The sequence below is a fragment of the Seriola aureovittata genome, chromosome 15, assembly GCF_021018895.1.
Source record: "Seriola aureovittata isolate HTS-2021-v1 ecotype China chromosome 15, ASM2101889v1, whole genome shotgun sequence".
Classification (NCBI taxonomy): domain Eukaryota; kingdom Metazoa; phylum Chordata; class Actinopteri; order Carangiformes; family Carangidae; genus Seriola; species Seriola aureovittata.
In genome coordinates this window covers 16,886,752-16,908,622 of record NC_079378.1, presented here as the reverse complement: position 1 = coordinate 16,908,622, position 21,871 = coordinate 16,886,752, and the positions used below count along the sequence as shown (strand labels likewise).

The 21,871-nt window shown below is 39.0% G+C and overlaps 1 protein-coding gene and 1 long non-coding RNA gene across 3 annotated transcripts in view; one reads left to right on the top strand and one right to left on the bottom strand.

The window, feature by feature from the left end:
• Positions 1–2,753, bottom strand: part of LOC130182242 (uncharacterized) — a 3,586-nt gene extending 833 nt beyond the window's left edge. Inside the window, exons 1-2 of the long non-coding RNA XR_008829694.1 lie at positions 2,645–2,753; positions 2,216–2,538 (exon numbers count right to left, since the gene is read on the bottom strand). This is a non-coding gene — a long non-coding RNA (uncharacterized LOC130182242). The remainder of the gene's footprint in view (positions 1–2,215; positions 2,539–2,644) is intronic.
• Positions 2,527–21,871, top strand: pld2 (phospholipase D2). 2 transcript variants are annotated; one of them, XM_056396990.1, is made up of 24 exons: positions 2,527–2,681; positions 7,822–7,994; positions 8,093–8,220; positions 9,445–9,587; positions 9,751–9,844; positions 10,256–10,321; positions 10,411–10,469; positions 10,572–10,817; positions 10,919–11,062; positions 11,156–11,239; positions 11,369–11,447; positions 11,554–11,664; positions 11,767–11,976; positions 12,085–12,241; positions 12,366–12,484; positions 12,952–13,065; positions 15,102–15,206; positions 15,712–15,800; positions 16,129–16,242; positions 16,723–16,769; positions 17,058–17,192; positions 18,249–18,402; positions 18,591–18,708; positions 18,820–21,871. In XM_056396990.1, the coding sequence occupies exons 2-24, from the start codon at positions 7,862–7,864 to the stop codon at positions 19,042–19,044; spliced, it is 2,874 nt and encodes a 957-aa protein (XP_056252965.1). In that variant the 5' UTR covers positions 2,527–2,681; positions 7,822–7,861; the 3' UTR covers positions 19,045–21,871. The 2 variants fall into 2 exon arrangements, with proteins under 2 accessions (XP_056252965.1, XP_056252967.1); XM_056396992.1 differs by lacking the exon at positions 2,527–2,681 and adding an exon at positions 3,029–3,170.

Genomic DNA, 21,871 nt, shown 5'->3' with positions numbered 1-21,871 from the left:
AACCCACATGACACAAACATTTAGAAAAGTTCATGTAATTTTGAATTGAATTTCACGGTAGCTGTACATGTAGGCTTTTGATACATCAGACTGGGCTATCTCAGAAATGTTCCAAAGGAAAGATTAGATAAACGTATTTTGTGAACACAGCAGCATTAGGGGTAAATACACTTTGTGTGTTTACTATCCTTCAGGGCTGTTTGTCTATCTACTGGTAAGGCTACATACAAGTACATTACATCCACTTTCAATACTCCAGTACTCGAAACATACAATTCCTCTCCAGATTATTACATTTTCACTGCTCAGAGAATGGTGAGTGGGCCATCGTCCATCATCCAGCCAGGAAGATGATCAGCACAAGGGATTCCTCAGGTGACGTGGATATCAGGCAATCACGTTCAAGCTGATCATCCAAAGGAAGCCCCTGTTCTACATTTTTAATATCATCCTGCCGTGCTCTTTCATCTCTGCCTTGGTCGTATTAGCCAACTTCCTACCTGTACAAGGTCAGTAAGGTCTTTGTTTAAATCCCTGGCTATTATTACATAGATTGTTATGGTCTCAAATGGGGAAGTAAAGTATATGCTGTGTTTTTGTCCATCTAAACTTACATATGCTCAGTTGGGAATGTAAATACAATGTAAAGCTCCTCAAAATGTCAAACAGTGTAATAAGAACCTGACAGAAAGAGTAATAGAAAAGCTCATAAAAAGTCTTGATAAAATACCCCATTCCTATCCAATGTGTTTAATCACTTACACATCTTAATTTTCAAGTTTATAATTTTCTGTTTATGTGCAGTTGTGTTCAATGTTACATAAGTGGGTATTTGACAGAGATATTATATGAGAAGTGCTGTGTACAGTTTGTTCATGTGAAAAACAGGCATCGACACAGCATTTGGATTTGTAATGAGGTTATATTATTTTTATTATACATGTATCCAATAGATGCACAATAAATGTATTTTTCTTTCTCAGTGTTATAAAACACAAAGATCATTTTGTCACTCAAAATTTGGATTTATTCTTGAAATAACCTTGCTCGGTCTTGGTGATGTACTACTGTAAAGTATTTTTAAATCCCTATTAGACTTTTTCCTTTAAGCGTGGCTGAACGCCACCATGTGGTGTAAAACTGTACTACACCAAAACAGACAGGACTTATTTCCCATCAACAGTGCCACCCCCAGGACAACATTTGCACTGTTTCATAATTGATCATTCATAATTGTCCTAAACTGTAATCTTATTGTTTAGTTTTTACTTTCTTGTTGTTTATTTTACTAGTCCACCTCCCTTACAAGTCAAAACTTTCCTTTCAAAAAGTCCCAATATGCAATAGATGTCATTGTGCTTAAAGACCCACAAGCTCATTAAGAGGAAAAAAAATGTAAGCCAGATAGGAGGAAAGATATGAGAAGCCTTGGGGGAAGTACCCTCCTCTTTTGGGCGTGCAGTATGTAAGATGGGCACTGGTACAAAAAATGAACATGAAGTGGTAACAGAAACAGAAACACAGGATAATTAGCCAACATTGCCCCATTTAGGTACAGCAAGTAAAATATTCAATCAAATAAGCAGGCCCAAATACCAACAAAGAACTGACATATTATTACTCTATTTTCTGGGGACCTGTGCAACAGTTAATGATGCAAAATAAAGGTCTGATTGTCTGAAGCTTTAACTGGGTTGTGGGCAGTGCACCAAAAACTAAAACTGTATATATCATTTCAGTTCAGATAAGGGTGTGGTTGGAAATATACCGCCTAGTGCCATGCAAATCAAAAATCACTATCCAGATTTAGGCCAGTTTGCATGTGTCATTACATCCTTCACAGAGCAGTCATCAGTCTGCTCCTCCTGTCCCATGTCGTTTAAATACAACTGTTGCAGTCGTTAAATGATTCCAGTTTAGTAAGAGTACAGTCCCACACATTAAAGTTGACATTTTCTTTTAAAGACTATAGGCTTAACCTAACTCTACATATACTTGTGGTGTATGTAATTTGCATAACATCAAAAGCTTCTGAAATCTGTGTCGTTGAAAATAAAATACAAGCCTGCTCCAAAAATAGGTCAAATTTGTGTTAAGAAAAAAAAAAAATCCATGCTAAATGGCTTTCATGTCGAAAATACTAACCGGAAATGTCGCGGTATTTTCCATAATTGACGTTGAAAGGTAAAATAAGGTATCATGGTAGAGTTATTACCTCTCCTCTCCATCCTCACATTCCTGTGTGTGTTTATCCTGATGAGACCCAGTCACGACTTGTCCTGTCCCTCATGTCCACGTTTAGTCTCACGTTGCAGCAGATCTCAGTCCAGTGCCAGTTTGTCTGCTTTCTGAACAGCTACACAGGAAACCACCACGTTGTTTGGTTAAATTGACATACTATATACCCCCAGAGCATATCTGCAGTTCCTGCTTAAAACACTACAAGAACATTGTTTGGCAGAACCTCAGTTCAGGATCGTTTCTTTCCTCCTCATCTGTCCTGCTGGAGCCAATGGGAGGGACTAAAGTGTACATCACCTACGGGGAATACACGGACTCTCTTTTAAAACATATGCCGGAATACGATGAAAAAGTGTATCTAGCCTGAATGTATGTTCACTTGTTTGTCTCGCATGTGGAATACCTGCGTGTGCTGAGCCGTGGTTGCATTTGAAGTGAAAGTAAGTATCTTTTTCTAGGCCCGAGTTGGACGCATATTTCACTCCTCTCGTTTGGGCGATCGCAGCTTTGCCGATTGAATCCTGCTCCAGATGCAGAAATCTCACCACAGTGGCTTTGCAAACAAAAACCTAGTTACTGTGATGATGTGACGATGTGTTAATACCGGTGCCACAATGCGTCAGGTGACATTTGCTGCGTAGTTTTGTACATTTAGTGTAGTTTCTTTGTGGAATGTGGCGCTGTAGGAAACCATAGGGAATGGGTGGAGACGACAAGATATAGCTCTCGGTAGTTTCACACTCCACAGACAGCGTAACCTTGGTTTTCGGAGAGTTGAATGGACTTTACGGCTGTTAGCAATGTTGCCTTGGTGGTGTAAGAAAGTGGCTCATACAGAATGGGGTGTACGTTTAAGAAAATTGATGGAGCAGTAGCAGCACAGCATAGGCTACACCATATCCAAGTTCCCATCAGCCCTCAAATCAAAGGTGCGTGTTTCCTCTTCCAAACTATATCTTAAAACACGCTACAGAGATTGTGACTCCTGTGCGTATAGAAAATGTGAAAAAGAAATAAGTGGTGACACGTTGACTCAGTCAGGAAGTGCCGCTATTTTAGACGACATTATGGGGTTTTGAGTAAATCCGCTGGGGACCAATGAAGGCAAGCGTTGACTCAGCACTGTTTTAGTCAGGGAGGAAATAATGACAAATATCCAGACCCTGTCGTTTGATTGCATGTGTCATAGTCTGAGGAAATACATTTTGCTCAGTCTGTCCTTAAAGGTCGCATGTTGTCTCTGAAACATCAGGCAAATCATGCAAATGTATATGAAACACATAACTTTCCCCTAGACCAGGCAATATAAACATTTGTGTTTATTCAAAATAGCATTTATAAATCAATATTGCTCTGCATGTACCCTGGTGCCCTTTTGACAAGGAATTTGCTAAGCTTCAGGTGTAATTACATTTAAAATTTAGGAACATGATGAATTTAAAGCAGTTCAATTAATCAATGTTCAAGATCTAGTCATGATAACTTAAAATAAATGCAGAATAATATGAGCCATTTTTGTGATGGTTTGACACGTGGGAATATAATCCCCTATACAACAGGGTTTCTTTAAAGAGAAACTTTACCGAGCTGAATAGCCTTGTTTGACTGATGTCCTCTCTTTAAAGTTTTAAGTCTGTTCCATGGGGGTGCTCTGTTTCACCTGTAAACACACCCAGCAGTGATGTCAGTGTGTATTGACCACGCCCTGATTAGGCTACACCTCAACATCATAGCAGCAAGTTGAGGAGTTCATAGAAAAAAATGTCAGCTAGTGTCAAGTTGCTCTGTAAATGTAAATGTATGTGTTTTCATGTATATAGCAACTTTAGTAATTATTCTGGATTGTTTTTCTCTGTAGAAAAATGAGGCAATCCCTGTGATTGTTGCAGTCTGTGTTGCTTGATAATTGTCAGTGTCCCTGCCTTACTAAATGTTTCCATCTGCATTTGCCTTGTGCAGGCCAGGTGGCTTTTTAATACAACCACTGGGAGTCATATAGGCGAGAAATCTCCAAGTACATGTGGGACCTTTAAATCTCTCATGCCCTTGACAATATTTCCTGGTAACTGATGCAGTGTTGCTTTTTTGAGATGTTGGACTGCACAGAATTCAAAAGGTTTTATGGGACAAGAACCATTGATACTGTACACACACACAAATATTGATGCTCACATGACCGCTTGGTTTTGTAAGATGCAGGTTTCATTAGCACCCCTTTCTGGCCAATCATTAATCTGGCTCATGATGTAGAGCACCCTGAGTGGGTGTGGTGTAGTATTTCACAAGTAAGAAACCTGGGTGAATAGTGTAGACAAAGATTCACTCCATCAAGTAAAAAATGCTTAGTGGCAAGTATGAGCTAGCTTTTCATGTGACTGTTGAGATTGAACAGTTAGAAAGTCAACAGAAAGTCAACAGAGCAAAGAGCTTATTTGGCAAACTGTTGTTTTGCCAACATCTATCTCAACAAGCTGGATGTGAATTTAAATGACAGGGTTTGATCTCATGTTGAATGGTTTAAAAAAGATCTAGGATTATAAGTGGAAACAGCAACAACAACAAAAAAGGATGGGTGGAGAAAGTGCAGAAAAAGCTCTGAGAACATGTCAAATTGGAAATGGCTTGAACTTGGGTTTTATAGCAATTAAGATATAACTTGTTATTTTCATGGTAATCACAGCAACATATGGTAAAGAGCGGTCTTAATTTGAATGAATTAACTTCTTCACCAGATGATGGAAACTCAAAGGAATGTTGTTCAGCAGTTGAAATAACAAACATGAGAAAACACCTAATAAAAATATAATATTTTTTATGAAGCAAATAACTGTGGTAACAACACATTTAGAATACTGAAGAGATTCCTATTAAGTACCAGTATTTATTTTCCAGAACAGTGACCCATAGCTATGGGTGTACATTTCAGACTTCAAATATGAGCATTGTATTAATAAATGAATCATCCGTCTCCTGTGACAGAGTTGCTGGCAGTTATCTCAGCTTAAATTGTCTTCTCTTGTCTGGTGCATCTCCTCATTTGTGACTGTTGTAGAATTAAAAAGCAACGACAATAAAACATTGGTAGTGGTCTTCATTGCTTGTAATAGTTTATAGAACCAGTGGGATGTGCTGTAGCGGGGGCTGATTTCCTAAGTAATGTTGTGTTTTAATACTATCATAATAGTTTTAATTTTAATTTTTTTTTATGTTTTCAAACTCAAGTGCTGATTGTGTGAACACTACATCATTAATTAGCTCTGAGGAAACTGATCACCAGAGGGTGCTATAACTAAATCACAAGATTCTATCTTTTTTTTTTAACACCAAAAACATTTTTAATGAGCTGAATGATTCCAGATTGACTGATGATTTTTTTATTGCTGCCATTTATTACATGTCCTTTGTTTTTATTGCCACTCCTAAAGTATTTAGATGGTGCCAATAGCCTTTGGCTAGTAGAGTACCCACTCAATGTTCAGTATTACCTCAGCCTTTACCTGCTTGTTCCTTGCCAGGCTCTTGTGTAGTTTCTCTTGCCTGCAGTGCGTAGATGAGAAAACACTGTGGACAGATGTTTGTTTGACTGCGACATGAAGTTAGTTTAACATGTTGAGATATTCAAATTACCGTAGGTTTTAGTCTCTGCGAAGTGGTGGTTGGTTGACGTATTTGTGATTTTTTTTTTTTCTCTTATTGTCTAAGTGGTGCAATGTGGCAAGTACTTTATTGAGCATTTCTAATTGCCTGGCCATTAGTTCATGTAGTGCTAAACCATAGAAAACAGTAGATGTTAGTAGAAGCACAAGGCATGTTAAGATCAGCAACAATGCTGTAGAGTATCAAAAAGGCAGTGAGTAATTCATAGACAACAATAGGTGTAATTGTAGGTGTAGTTTTTATTTTTCATGGAATCCAAAATTATTATTGAAGACTAATATTTTTCTATTTTTATCTACTGCTAACTCTTTTTTCAGTGTGGCTCTTAGATATTTCATTCTTGTCTTCATTTTAAACCGTCTCTCTCCTTCACACACACACACACACACGACCACACACAAACACACACATGAACACATGAACACACACACCCACACACACACACACACACACACACACACACACACACACACACACACACACACACAAACATACACACGGTCCCTCCCCGTTCCTTCATTGCCCAGGAAACTCTCAGCCATTCAAAGACATCTACCCACACAGCATACAAAAGGGCTCACACACACCCTTTTCTCTCTCACTGGCAGCTGTGTCCTAGACTTCTCGTATTTCGCAATGTCGATCACCCGATCAACAGGTAAACAACACAAGATGCCTGCGGAATATGAAGGCTCTCTGTTTTTGTCATTTTACAGTTTTTTTCGATTGCTTAAGCACGATTTGGAAAACAGGGCCCGGTTTTTCAAATCATTACACACAATTAGCACAACCACACACCCAATTAGCAGAATACCTCAGATCCTTTGCAAAATGAAACGCTCTTGTAAAAACTATACACTAATTTATAAAAACCATATTTTGTTACCATATGAAACACACATGTTTCATATGACTTAATTCTGTTTGAACCAGTTACACACTGCTGTGCTTAACCTGAAACACTTTTAGCAATTATACTTCTCAGTGATTAGGGCACTGCAAGTGAAGTACACAGAGGAAGTGCAAATATACAAAAAAATTCACCAAACACTACACAAGACCAATGCTGCAGACTGATGAAACTATCATTCATTTCTCTCCATACACCCAAATCAGTCAACATGGAGAATCACAACAAAGGCATAGATTTGGTCACAGCCCTCCTCCATGGCCTGAATGAGGGGTACCTTAGCCTGGGGCCGGAGATTGTAAACCCTCCACCACCATGCAGAGAAAAACTCTTCGATTGGGTTCAGAAACAGATAGTATGGTGGAAGGTATAGTAATGTAAACTGTGGATTAGATTCACTTCCTGCTTGCATTGTCAGATCATTTCAATATGGCTCATCAGCTTCTTCAGATACTTAGAATCTTCATCTCCACAGAGTTTTTATATCTGACTCTTGTGTGATGACAGTGTCTGCTGATGCTAGAAATGCTGGTACTGCATTATTGCCTTTAGTACTGCTGCTGCCCCTAGAACTACCACTTATGTTAATAGTGTTGGTGTTGCTACACAGCATAGCTAATGCAGTGCCACTGCTGCTTCCACTGCTACTTTTGCAAGCACTACTGGTACTATGCATGCAGTTTATATATTTCATCAGATAATAAAATGCCAAAGAGATGTACCTTTCGAATGACTTTAGTCGTCTAATTTTTCTAGTTTTAAAATATACCATATATACAAAGATATAGATAAACTGTAGACTAAATAGAATTGAAAGTTGCCAACAGCCCACTGAACTATATCTACACTAGATCCACAATCCACATGATACACAATATCATACTGGTTCTCAGTTTCACATTTGTTTGATCAGAAGTTTTCTCAGGCATGCTAATTTAGTGCATTTTGTGTGTGCTTAGTGGTGCGACTAGTGGTGCCCAAACTCTGTAAATGTCAGTCTCTCTTTTCTTTAGTCTTTGTAGCAGGGCCGCTGGCACTTGCAGCAACTGTGTGATGGCCAGCACAGAGGATGTGATTGAGCCAGTGGCTCAGAGCTTGACAGTGCAAAACCTGGGCAGAAGACGCTTCTCCAACGACCTCTACAATCTGAGTCCAGATGAGTTAGATGGCCTCATGTCCAGCAGTGGTAAGATGTTAAACCTAAAGCACAAGCTGCCTATTGAAAACCTCCAATGACTGTACCAGAAGAATTTCATTAAAATGTTCTAATCTTCCAAATCACAGAGGGCCGTCCGTTCCTGGTGGTTCATCATCTTCCTGAAATAAAGGAGGCGGGTGTACCTTACTTAATACCTGGTATCCCTATTACATGCAAAGTGGACAACACAGAGAAGTACACTACTCGCTCAAAGGTACATTGTCGTTAACATTTTTTCTTTTGGTGGTTGTTCGAAGGATAATAATATTTATAGAAAGCTTTAGATGAGCTTAAAGTCAAAGCACACACGTTTAACTTCAATAAATCACTCTTTCTAATCTTCTCAAAATGGTTTCTACTATTTAACTTCCTGTAGACCACCTTATGACCAACCCATGATCACTTTTTAACATCTGATTTCAATGTTATTTTCAAGCTTGGCTGAAAACACCCTGAAGTCAAATTTGACCGTGCTTCACCATAATGACATTATGTCTGAGAGAGTGGCAAAACCGCCAACTAAACTTTATTGCTAAACTTACGGGCAGTTTGTTTCCAGTCTTAACAGTCAGCTGTACCTGTGTTGTGTTTTTGTTGAACCTCTGTGTGGGTCTTTGAACTTTGAGCTGTGTGTTTTGAGGCAGAAGGCTCAGCTGTTATATTAGCATACTGTTGTTCAGATGGAGAGGTAGGCTTGAAAATTATACGGTGAGTGGTTTTTGCATTATGTGTAGATGCCATGTTAGGACTGAACAGGTGAGTATAGTGCTGAGAGTGTTTGAGGCAGTGGGTGTTTCTGGGATGCCTGACTTTACAGCTGAGCCACTTGCTGCTATCAGGGACCTCACCTAACAAACCTCTGGGTTATTGTGAGCCCACTTTAGAGCTATGACACATCTACATTCACAATTGAATTTTCACAGTATTTACAGTAAATAGCACAAGAGGTATAATTGTATATTAATCAGTATGGACCCAGAGAAGTACATTGCAGAAGCATGTTGCAGTTTGTACAAAGTAACTCACTAAAAATGTACAAGTATTAGTAATAGTTGAGTTGTATATGGTTGGCTCAGTCATGCTCTGATTTTCCTCCCAGCATCCAAAATTTTACACATGTGAAGAAAATTAATATTATGTTACCAAAACTATTCACTGTACATGTCCATTAGATCTTGAAGAGCTACTTTCTGGTTTTAACTTTGATGTACTGTTCATACCATATAAAGTTTTATAGTGCATTTGACCACTATAATTGATACCTACATCCAAATAAGTGGGTTTGCAGTAAAAATTAAATTCAAAAAGTAATTTGTGATTCTTTGTCACCAGTGAAGAAAGTCAAAATTTAAGTAAATAAGGTATTTAAAATTCAGTAAATGCAGTATTTTATTTTTATCATTTTACATAATCCTGCTTATGTATTTCGTCCATCCAGGTCCATGTAGGCACCCTGTACACTGTGCGGTTAACACATGGTCCATTTCACTGGACAGTGAAGAGGAAGTACAAGCACTTTCAAGAGCTGCATCGAGACCTTTACAAACACAGGATGATGATTCACTTGCTGCCTCTGGGAAGGTCAGTGCAACCAATCTATTTATCCTGGTCATGCAAATCAACCTCTCACTCTGAGTGATGTGCCATTGAAATCCGAGTGATAGGTTGTTTTGAGGATTTAATGCCAGATTTCTCAATCACAGTGTTTTCACAGTATTTTGAATATTCAAATTTTTCTCAAAAGATTTGCAAAGGAGAGGCAGCAGCTGAGAACCATGTCAGAGGAAATGCCCAACCTGCATGGGACTGAACGGACCAGAAGGACCTCCAGCAAAATGGTATCAAACAAACCAGTCAGACACATGTATAGTATACACAGTGTATGCACATTGAGAAACTGCTTTGAATGCACACACACAATGTAAATGTAATATAAATGTTTTTGCCATGTTGGTTGGAGCTGGAGTTCCTATTCAGGCTGATCAGTTCATTTTTTTACATACTAAACTTAATACCATAGATATTCCATTAAAGTCACACCCGACAAATGTTGTGTTGATAATAATAATGATAATTGAAATTATATCATATATACATTGTTCCAGATCTTCTCTACACAACAAATAAAACTTTTTATTTAATTTAATAAAATTCATACATTTTCAGGCAAATCCCACTGACCCACTGTCGCTCACTGACTGCTGTGCGTCAAGTTGGATTTCAAAATGTTTATTACTTTTCTATTGCAGAAATACCTTGAGGAATACCTGAATGGTCTGCTGGAGAACACATTCTGTAGGAATGATCACAGCATGGTAATAGCAATGAAACACAAACATACATAGCACACATACAAAGGAGATGTCATGGAGCATGTTTACATTATCTCTTGTCTTTTCTTCAGCTGGAATTCCTCTCTGTTGGTGCTCTCTCCTTCATCACTGATCTTGGACCCAAAGGCTTGTAAGCAAACATCTTGAGAGTGTGTGAGATGCAAGGGAAAATGGCGAAATGACTAAGTTCACGATAGAGGTTTAATGTGCAACATCTGTCAACTTCTCTCAGGGAGGGACCCATCTTCAAGAGGTCGGGTGGTCACCGGATCCAAGGTCTGAATTGCGCTGGCCATCATCAGTTCTGTTTCCGCTGGTCTCGTCGGTGGCTGGTGGTGAAAGACTCCTTCCTGATGTATATGAATCGAGACAACGGCTGCATCAACTTTGTGTTGCTCTTTGACCCCGAGTTCAAAGTCAAAGTAGGTCGTGCTTATACAGACACGAAATACGGAGTCTGCTTTGAGAACTTCACTCGGTACGTCAGATATGTATTTGCCTATATACTCATGATTACAGTATAAGTCTGGGGTTCTGTTGTGTGTACGACAAACGAATTGCCTGTTTGCTTTTGTTTAGGAGTCTGATCATCAAATGCAGCAGTTATAGACAAGCTCATTGGTGGAGTCATGAAATCAACCGGCTGGCAGAATCTAGCGACTTTCTCAAAGTGCAACGCTTTGAGGGGTTTGCACCACCACGCGAGAATACACTCACTAAATGGTCAGATATGTAGTCACCCTTTAGATTCACTATCTGTCTCCAAATCGTGTCCTTATTTGCTAAACGCTGTGGTTTTTTTAATATTGTTTAAAGGTATGTGAATGGAAGCAGCTACTTTGCAGACCTGGCTGATGCTCTCGAACAAGCTAAGGAGGAAATCTTCATCACAGATTGGTGGTAAGTGTCAGCAAGATCTGGATTTAGCAAAAACAAACAAAAGTTCCATGTAAATTCGCTATTCAAATGTTGTTTGTTGTAAATAATGAAAAAGTATATATGGAAAGTGTTTCATGTCTTTTGTCTCAGGCTCAGTCCTGAAGTTTTCCTAAAGAGACCAGCAACTGATAACTACTGGCGACTGGATGAGATACTCAAGCGCAAAGCAGTATGGATTCTCTTTGACTTGTTGTTTTCTTTTTTAAGAATTTCACATTACCTGTGCTGATTGTTTTTTGACATGGCGTGACCTCTGTTTGAACCTTTTCCTTCAGGAACAAGGAGTCAAAGTGTGTGTTCTGCTGTACAAAGAGGTGGAGATAGCACTTGCCATCAATAGTGAACACAGCAAGAGGACTCTTATGGATATGCACCCAAACATCAAGGTCTGTCACCTCTGCATAATTTGATACACAGAGAATGGCTTCACAATTACCGGAGGCCTCATCTCATGTTTTGTTCAAATTTTCCCCTTTTACATCCATCAGGTAATGCGACACCCTGACCACGTGTCATCTGTGGTGTTCCTATGGGCTCACCATGAAAAGATGGTGGCTATTGACCAAACAGTGGCCTTTGTCGGGGGGATAGACCTGGCATTTGGGAGGTGGGATAACAGCCAGTACCGGCTAACTGACCTGGGTTTGACAGAGACGTCCATCAGTCTAACTGAGGAGGAGCCAAATGGAGAGGCAGGAGTAAGAGCATGTCTTTTTAACTTATTGATTGCCACTAATCAAGCATGAATATGTTGATTGTTCATTTCACACTCCATCCAGATGCTAACAGGTGTTTCTGTTAACCAGGATAATACTGTGGCTGATGGTCCAAAACCATCAGAACCAGATAAGGAAGAAGAGCAAGACCTTGAGGGTCTGACTGGCAACACTAAACTGTGGCTTGGCAAAGACTACAGCAACTTTATCAAGAAAGACTGGGCCCAACTGGACAGACCGTTTGAAGGTACATTACCTAATCTCCTTCAGTCACACACACGCACATACACACACACACACACACATGCAAACACACTCTTAGAGAGTCTCTGAACAGGGAAGTGAAAGGACTGCTTTTCATTCTTGTTCAGATAACATCGACCGCACTCAAGTTCCTCGCATACCATGGCGTGATCTGTCTGCAACTATTCATGGCAGAGCTGCCAGGGATGTAGCCCGCCATTTCATCCAGCGCTGGAACTTCACCAAGGTCTGACTCAAGGAACGTTGTGTCATTTTAAAGCTACCTGGGTTTTATTGTCATAGTTTTGACCTGCATATCTGTAGGTTAGCACAATGTTGTAAACATCCTCATCTCATTTCAGAGATTGGGACATTAGTGCTCTTCTTCTGAGTCCACAGATATACAAGCTTCAGAAGCTAACAATTAAGAAGCAGTTATTTAAAGGTCTAAACAAAGTAAAAATAAAAGTTTAATCAAAATTTACATAAAATCATCAAATAGAGCAAAAAAAATCCAGCTGAGACTTGTATTGCTGTGGCCCTTTGAACACTATTTCCCACAATTTCTACTGTTATACTGCTGACATATGAAAATATGACTCAGATAGTAATTAGTAAAATAAACTTTTAATTAAGTCTAGACTAACAGAAGGAAACGAAAGTAACAGGAAGAGCAAAAATCTGGCTTTCATTAATTTGTTTCATTTTCTCCAGATCTTCAAAAGCAAGTACAAGGACGACTTCTACCCGTACCTTCTTCCCAAGTCTCAGTGTAATGCTGACGCACTCTCATTCACGGTGCCTGGGTCCAAGAAAGCCAAAGTACAGGTATTTATCCACACACATTCACCGCAAATGCGGTCAGTATTTGTGCAACACCTGTGTAAAATATTGTGTGGGTTTTCATCAGGATAATGGGAGAAATTGGCAAAAGAATCTTATAATCAGTTTATGATGGATAATTTGAATGAATCTAACTCACGGTTTGTCTCCTTGACAAGATACAGTATTATTATTTTATCAAATGTTGCCATATCTCATTTTTAAAATGTTGATAAATTAATTAACACATGCGTAAAATAGACTATCAAGAAACACAAATAAGGGTGGGTGTGTAGTAGTGCAAAAGAAACACTACTACCTTACACTTGTCACGTCGCCAGGTTCAGTTATCTGGGTAATGCAGTGTTTTTCAGCCTCCAGTCTCCTATACAAAGACTGTTCCAATGAGACTTTAGCATTCCAGATAAATCAAACTTTGCAGAGATAAGCTTCACACCAAAGCCCGCCAGAAACTAGAGTGTCCTGCACAGAATATCAACCCTGGCTCCTTTACATCCATGACAACACAGTAAACCACCAGAGTAGTTATACTGGGCTTGATATACTGTACATGTGGCAAAGAGACTTTAGTGTGACACAGGCAACAAGTCCCTATTGGATCTTTGAAGAAGCCTTTTATTGGGTGTGGAAATTCTCATTTGTCAACAAAGTCAATAAATTCACACATTTAGCATATTTAAAAGAAACAATGCTGCTGATCATCTCCATATTAATGTTGAGAAATTAGTCAAATTACTAATTACTGTTAACAAACAAGACCATTGGCAAGGACATTGAAGGCCACTACTGGCTTCCACTCTGCATTGTACATTGTGTGACACAAAGTCAGATCCAGCAGGAAATCAGATGGATTTATTTACAGTACAACAAAGAGACACTGTTCTGGCTTTTGAAATGCAGCTAAAGTATTCAGAGTTGTTTGCAGTGGCAGATGGTGGAACAAGTGTAGAGCCTGTGGAAGAAAATCACTTCCAACATGTTTATCCTGTTCTGTAAAGCCAGGGAAAACAAATGTTCTGCCAAGGACAGGAAGGGAGGGAGGACAAGTGGAAGTATCTTATTTGCAACAGGCTTCATGGGAATTGTGGTCCAGATTATAAGAACCAAAATACTGGCATTAGCAACACAACTGCCATGGGACAGAGGCTTTCAGTCTTTGTTTCAATCAAATATCAAGATAATGCTAAAGATGCTACATGTAGCAACTTTGTGAAGCTGCATTAATCAGTTTTTGTCTTAATAGAGGACAGAATAATTGCAAAACAAGCATACAAACACAGACCTGACATTATAGCTAACAAAGTTGAAGAAACAGAGAAGTTAAATAGTGTATATCACATGTACAAATCATTTGAGTCCCACACAATCATGAATATTTTCATACTGTCAGCAAAAGTATTGTCACTCAGCATCATACGCTGTGGTTTTGCAGTGTCCCGATGGTGAGTGTTTGGTAACAATAGCTTTTTCTGTCAGTATTTTCTTACTGTGTTGAGGGCAGTGGCCTGTAACCCTAACCCTTGCCCCCCCTCTACGCCCCAGCTCTTGTTACTCCTTTATTCAGGTTTCAGGGGCAGTGTGTTAGAGCTGCAACAGGTCTGCTCCCTTTGTTTGTGAGTGTTTTGTTGGAGCTGCATTCCCCCAAACTACCCATCTTTGTAAACTGAGCAGAAATGAATGCAAAAAGCTCAAGCTCAGTGCATCACAAACACTACAAAAGCACTACAAAAATGAATGCAGCTGTTTCAGTTTTCACGTGCAGAAAATCAACTGAAGCATATTCTTCATACACCAACACATGGATATTTTAAATTCTCTTGGTGACACCAAGTTAAAAAAAAGAAGACATCTGTTATGACATGATTGTAGTGTGCATACCTTTGGGAAAAACAACCCTGGCGGACGTTAATGTAGAAATAGCAAAGATGAGAGATCTGTCTTCTGGAATGTTCTGAAAAATATGTGATACACAATGTATCCAAAGACAGAGTGTTTTTAGTTTTTACATGCTATTTTCTCAGGTGCTGCGCTCTGCCGATAGATGGTCAACTGGAACCTGTGAGAACTCAATTCTGAACGCCTACATCCACACAATCGAGAACAGCGAACACTACATCTACATCGAGGTAATGAAGGAATGACCGGCTATTTACAGACAAAATGTCAGTCTATGCTTTTAAATGATTTCTTTTACATCTCAATGTTTAAACAGACAAATCCTGCTGTGCTCCCAAAATTGGCAGTGATACAATAAAAGGGCAGCCATGGCAAAAAAAAAATGGCACCGTACCCTCAAATACTTTCAGTAGTATCACATGAGAATGGGTTTTTATAAACTACATGTTAGAAACAAATGCCCCACATCTTTCAGTCATGTTAGGTGCTGATCTACTTTTGAAGTATTACATTGGCCTCCCTTTATCTTTGATGTTTCTGCCTGTGATGCTTACTTAGATACCGTATGACACATTCATTTCACATCACTGACAGATTCTGTGGCCAGTGTGAGTCTAATCATGAGGTTTTATGAGCCTGAATGCAGTCATAGCTCACTCCCTTACTTGCCAGCTACCTACCTGTTTTAGCCCTCACCTCATACCAAGCCACCATCTGCCTTCTCTCTGACTTTAGAACCAGTTCTTCATCAGCTGTGCTGACGGGAAAACTGTCCATAACGGGATCGGCGATGCAATCGTGAAGCGAATCCTGCGCGCCCACAGGTCTGGTTGGAGTGTACTAGCCAGATTTTTGTGGTGCTTCACTCTTTTTTTTTCTTCTCTCTTTTATACACACATTCTTGAACATTTGAAGTCACAAAGCAGCTTTTCAGGAAATCTGCGCTCAAGGTCGCTTAAGACATGTTAAACTAAACACAGCAAAGAGTGCTTCAGTGTTTACCCGTTTGACGGAAAAGATTGAAACTAATTTGTGGAAAAGTGAGTGAATCACATCATAAAATAGAGATGTGAGTGAGTGTGTCAGTTTCTACTAACGTTTAAATAGTATCCTTGTATACAGTGTACATGTTGACATTGTGTCTCACTGCAGAGAGCAGAAGAAGTACAGAGTGTTTGTGGTGATTCCTCTGCTTCCTGGATTTGAGGGAGACATCAGTTCAGGTGGTGGAAATGCTATCCAAGCCATTCTGCACTTCACTTACAGGTGAGAGCGTTATCACTCTGCACTTAGCCCACAAACTAGACTTGGACTCTGAGACGTTTCTGATCAGTTGTAGTTGATATGAATTTTTCTCATTTATGGTAAAATGATGGGGATTACAGCTTCCATGTCCTCAAGATCTTTTCATAACTGTGCCTCTGAAACAGCTTCAACAAAAACTGAACATTATAAACCTTTGTGAAGGAGGATTTATTGCAGGACTGTTGTATTAGACTGTATTAGTTTTAGCAAGCTGTACTGTACCCCAAGTGTACTCTGCACATCTAAACAGCGAAGTAGAGGGTTTACTAAAATTGAAAGTTTGAAATTGGAAAATGTGCCATTCCTTTGACTACCATTCATCAGATTTTCAAGACTGTTGTGAATGTGAACTATTGTTCTATTATTTGTCATGATTTATTGTTATATTATTGTCCTATATTGTGTTAATCATTTAATTGTAATACAATTTTAATGCTCTAGGACCATGTGCCGAGGGGAACACTCCATCCTGTCAAGGCTTGGTGAAGGTGAGTTTCCGGTCACTTACCTGCTCTCACTTCAATTCAAAAATGCACCTCCCATCACAAAATGCCGCCTGTTTCCTCTCTAACATGGGTCTCTTTCTTTCCCCTCATGTTGTTCCTTTAAACTGAAGCTGCTTATGCTAGGTATCTGCTCACCAGTCTCCATTTTAATCCTTGACTTCATCTTCTTTTCACATCTAACAGTCCATATGTCCATATGAGTTTCTTCATACATTTTCACTGTATTTTTATATTATCTCTTGTAAGTAACCACTTTGCTTTGTTCCCCAGTTGAAGACAAGTGGGCAGAGTACATCACACTCTGTGGCCTCAGAACACATTCCCAGCTCTCCCAGTCACTTATCACGGAGCTAATCTATGTTCACAGCAAGACCCTCATTGCTGATGATCGCTGCTATATCATTGGTGAGTCTTTGAACTTGAAACTGAGCTGTATTTGAATGTATTTGTGACTTTCAATGTAGTGACGAAGCTAAAGTGTGAGTAAATCATTATGTTTGAGCTTTAGTTTCATGGCATCTTTTTCGAAAATGGCAAGTATGACTGGTAAAATAAAAAAATGCCGGTAAACAGATGTATGTACAGTTAATTATAAGACTGAATAATGAGGATGAAAAGCTACTTAAGTAAGGTGTTCTAAAGCACAGTGGCCAGGGAATAGCAAGATCCAAGTAATGAAGGACGATTTACAGTACGTGTCTTAAAAAGCTGCACAAATAGTAAGGATCTTATTTTGAAATTAATTTAATTGTTTCAGATGCTTTAAAGTTAGAAACATTACATTTTTCACTAAATCAAATCCATTTTTGACACTGCTTATAATTTCTTTGCCAGTAATCATTCAATTTATCTACATTCTGTAATTATTACACTATATAGTAGTGTCATTCTTGGTGGTAGGATCTATCATTCCCACACTGGATTCAACTTGCCTTCACACTCACGAGGGATTCCCTGCAAACAATGCAGACATGTAATCCAGCGTTACTGTTTGTAATTTCATCTCACTGTTGCTGCTCACTCTCTCTTAACACTCTGCCGGAGCTGTATCAAGTTACTGCTAACTCAAACCAAACATCTGTTCACATCAACCGTCGAAACACCAATGTGTTTGTCACCAAATTAGCAAACTCTTTACACCACAAACTGAATCATGTAAAACTAGAGTCAAATTATAAAACTTATATTAAGAGACTTAAATCTCAGTTTTGTTTGCCAAAGTTGAATTTGTTCTGCAAACCCCATAATTGATCCATTTCAAATTGATTTCTTAACAATGAATATACATATTACAAATAACTGAAGGAGTGAAAATCTTAAAAGCAGCACTCATTCAGAAGAATACTTACAATATCTTCTTTTTTTTTTTTTTCACTTCTGATAGTTACTTAATGTGTTGAGAAGAATGATGCCTCTGAAAGGACTGATTGTAAAAGCTTGTATACTGTACTTGTGTTCCAGGATCAGCCAACATCAACGACCGCAGCATGCTGGGCAGTAGAGATAGTGAGTTGGCAGTGTATGTGGAAGATGAAGAGAGGGTCTCATCCATGATGGGAGGGGAAGAGTACCAGGCAGGACCCCTCGCACTTGCTCTGCGCAAAGAGTGTTTTGGGTCAGTACAATGACATTGTGTGTGTATGACCATGAATGGTCTAGAATGGTCTGAATGGAAATAACTCTAGATATGATACAGTTTTAAAGGGAGTATATCACCCACCTGTCTGTCATGACAAACATCAAGACCAATTTAGCTCATGTAGCCTACTGAACTTTTGGCTGCCTATTTCTTTTCCTTACCAGTGTTCTTGTTGGAGATTCTTCAGACCCCAGTATCAATATTGATGATCCAATCAGTGACGATTTTTTCTTCTTGGTCTGGAATGCATCTGCTAAACTGAATTCCACCATTTATGACAAGGTACAAATTAAACCAAATATCGTGTGTCATAAATCATCATCTTTGGACCTTTTTATTCCCGACAGTGTAGGCTCAATTAGTTTACCTCTCTTTTGTCCTGTTGTGATGCAGGTCTTCAGATGCCTGCCCCACAACTCTGTCCACAACATGAGAGAGCTGAAGGAGTACTCCAGCAAGGAACGCCTTTGCGACACAGACCCTGAGCAGGCCATAGAGGAACTGAAGTCTGTCCGTGGGCTGCTGGTCCACTTCCCCCTGAGGTACCTGTGTGAGGAAAACCTGCTGCCTCCACTGGCCACTAAAGAGGGCATGGCTCCTGTAGGACTGTGGACATAACCACAGCGCAGGCCAGATCAGACCACTACATAACAGTTAAAGGGCTACTGTTCCACATGCTTCTCCTTGTGTTTGTTCAGCACAATACACTAAAGAAAGTTACAGCCCTGGCTCTAGTGAGGAAAAGGCACTACTTTAACACAATGTATTTGTTAATTCCTGAATTTTTTTACATTGTGTTTTTGACCACCCATAGGCTAGTCTGAAAATAACCACTGAAATGTAGATTTTACTATGACTGATGACCTGTTAGAACAGTAGTTTGTATTGGCCAGTTTGTTCATGATGGCATTGTCAGCTTCATAACTTCTACAGTGCAAACTGAACTGCTGGGCTGGCAGTGGTGCAAAACACATAAATGAATGTATGAGTCACGAGAGGATTGCAAGGTTTTATTGGAAATCAAGCATCTCACATGATCTGGGAACATAGTGTACATTTATTGGTGCAAGGATTTTGGGTGGGTGGGTGGCTCTCTCTCTCTCTCTCTCTCTCTCTCTCTCTCTCTCTCTCTCTCTCTTTCTCGCGCTCACTCTCTCCCTTTGAGGCTTCACCTCTCACTGCAGTGCCAGCAAATCTGTCAGAACATTTGTGGTTGTTATGGTGACGGATATAAAGAGATGACTGGATCGCAGCTGAAATAAAGGCTGGATAGGACAGAAAAGGGAGAGCGCTGATAAGAGGGATAACTTGCTAAATCAGGATGGTGTACCGGAAAATAGAAGTTAATATGCTGAAAGAAGATAGACAGTATCTGTTGGAAGCAAAGTCATTTTAAAATGTTCTGGATTTGACATAGGTGGAGAAGCTGAGAGAGGGAACGAAAAGGAAGATAATTAACGGGTGCTTTACTGTTAATTGTCATGTTTTTTTTCAAGAGTCACCATGACAACCAATGAATTAGAACATTCCACTATCTACTTGGCTTTGAGAAAGCTGTGTAAAGCAGAGACGTGTATCTTTTGACCATTGCATTTTTCAGCCATTTCCATGTGAGTGTCAGGTCCCATTCAGTGTCTTGTATGTCTATCCTATATTACATTCCTCAAATTGCACATTTGTTGAGGTGGATTATATTTAGCCATGACACCGTATCTGCGTAGTGACATAATTTGGCTTTCATTCATGGCGCAATTCCCATGTTTAGAGCAGTATCAAGTCATATTTTTAGTCTCAACATGCAAAGATTTTGATATTTGACAATCTGAAAAGTCTTGCACTGGACAAATATGTAGCATTGGTGGTTAATGTAGGCAGACAAGTATCCCCCTATTGTATTGACTGATTTGGAAAAATCATAATTTTTTTAAATAATTCAACAGAACACACAGTACATGCTGACTTCCTCATTTAGAAAAAAACAGGACATAGGTTTATTTTTATGCAGTAACATAATGTAACTAGTATGTTTCTTCAGCTGCAAGACGTGGGTGACAGGAAAGGAGGTTGACTAAGTATAGAGGAAAAAGGGATTACTGTAACCAGAGATTGGACCCCAGGGTAAAAAAATTTACTTTAAACATTTTACCTGTTTTCTCGCATGGTACACGAACTGGCCAAGTTTTATCAACAACCAGCAGAGCGACAATATGTGAAGCTTATGATTGGGAATGTCTGTTACATATTTTTAGCTTTTTGGAGGTCTTTCTGTCAAAATTTGCAATATGTGAAAAAAACTGTCACATGTAGAGATCTCTGTTTTAACTGAGGATGTGGAGTGATGGACGGCTTCATGAGCTTTTGAGACATGCCCACAGGTCTCAGCTACACTACCTAGGTGCTTTCAGTGCAGACTTGTTTCTGAATATGACACATGACAAGTGTTTCAGATGAACGCCACCTCGCTCCACATGAAGCACCCTTCACAGAAGAGTCAGTAAAATCATCTGTGTTAAGAGATGGTGTACTGCTGGCTTCAGAACTATTCAGCCTTTCCTTTGGAAGGTATTAAAAAGCCACTAATGAGTCTGTGCACTCACCATATTTTCCTCTCTTAAAAAGCACAAAGTAGTTGCCTTGACTGTTATTCTTTGTTTAGATTCCACCGAAATGTCTGTGATATACTGAAGTGACCTTATCCTTTTTCTATTGTGAATTTTATTTTTATTTGACCACTAGCCAGCATTACCAATACATTTTTATGAATATATTACTAATAGAAACTTCTGTTTATTTTTTACTCATGCATATTATCCCTAATAGTCACCATGTGAAAACCTTTGTGTATACATATCTGTAGATCTATGTTATTAACTTGGAGTAACTCATGTATATGTTACTAACACTCAGGGGCAGAGAGATAATAAATATTTTAAGTTACCTAAATTCAGTTATGAACTTTACTACTTAATTTTTTGTTTTTCCTCAATAAATGTTTTTTTGGGAATTTCAAAATGGATGTCTGCTTTTACTTTGATTGAAAAAAATGTTTGTCTACCAAAATAATTAATGAATTCATAATGGAAAACTTCCCTTGTACTTGTTTTATTCACAAATACATGGTATATTTGTACTTTTAATAAATGGAGGAAAATCTATAGACACATTAAAAAAAAAAGATATGTCATTCACAATGGCCCTAAGACCTAAACAAAAGACCACAGATCCAGATGTGTTTATTAAATACGGTATTCCACTGCCAGAAACTACTGATAACATCTGATGTAATCTGTAAACCTCTGCTCTGACTATTCCTGTACATTCCACAAACATCCTCTGGTATATCTATATTCTTTGATCAAATAGCATATATATGTACATAGAGATTCAATAAATCACGCATGCAATTCTGGCGTTATTTAAAAAAAATAAAAAAAGATAGACTGCT

Coding starts and splice junctions, on each gene's coding strand:
- pld2 (XM_056396990.1), top strand. CDS start 7,862: ATGGCCAGCACAGAGGATGTGATTGAGCCAGTGGCTCAGAGCTTGACA. Junction 9,845..10,255: donor GAAGGACCTCCAGCAAAATG/GTATCAAACAAA, acceptor TTTCTATTGCAG/AAATACCTTGAGGAATACCT. Junction 10,322..10,410: donor GTAGGAATGATCACAGCATG/GTAATAGCAATG, acceptor TCTTTTCTTCAG/CTGGAATTCCTCTCTGTTGG.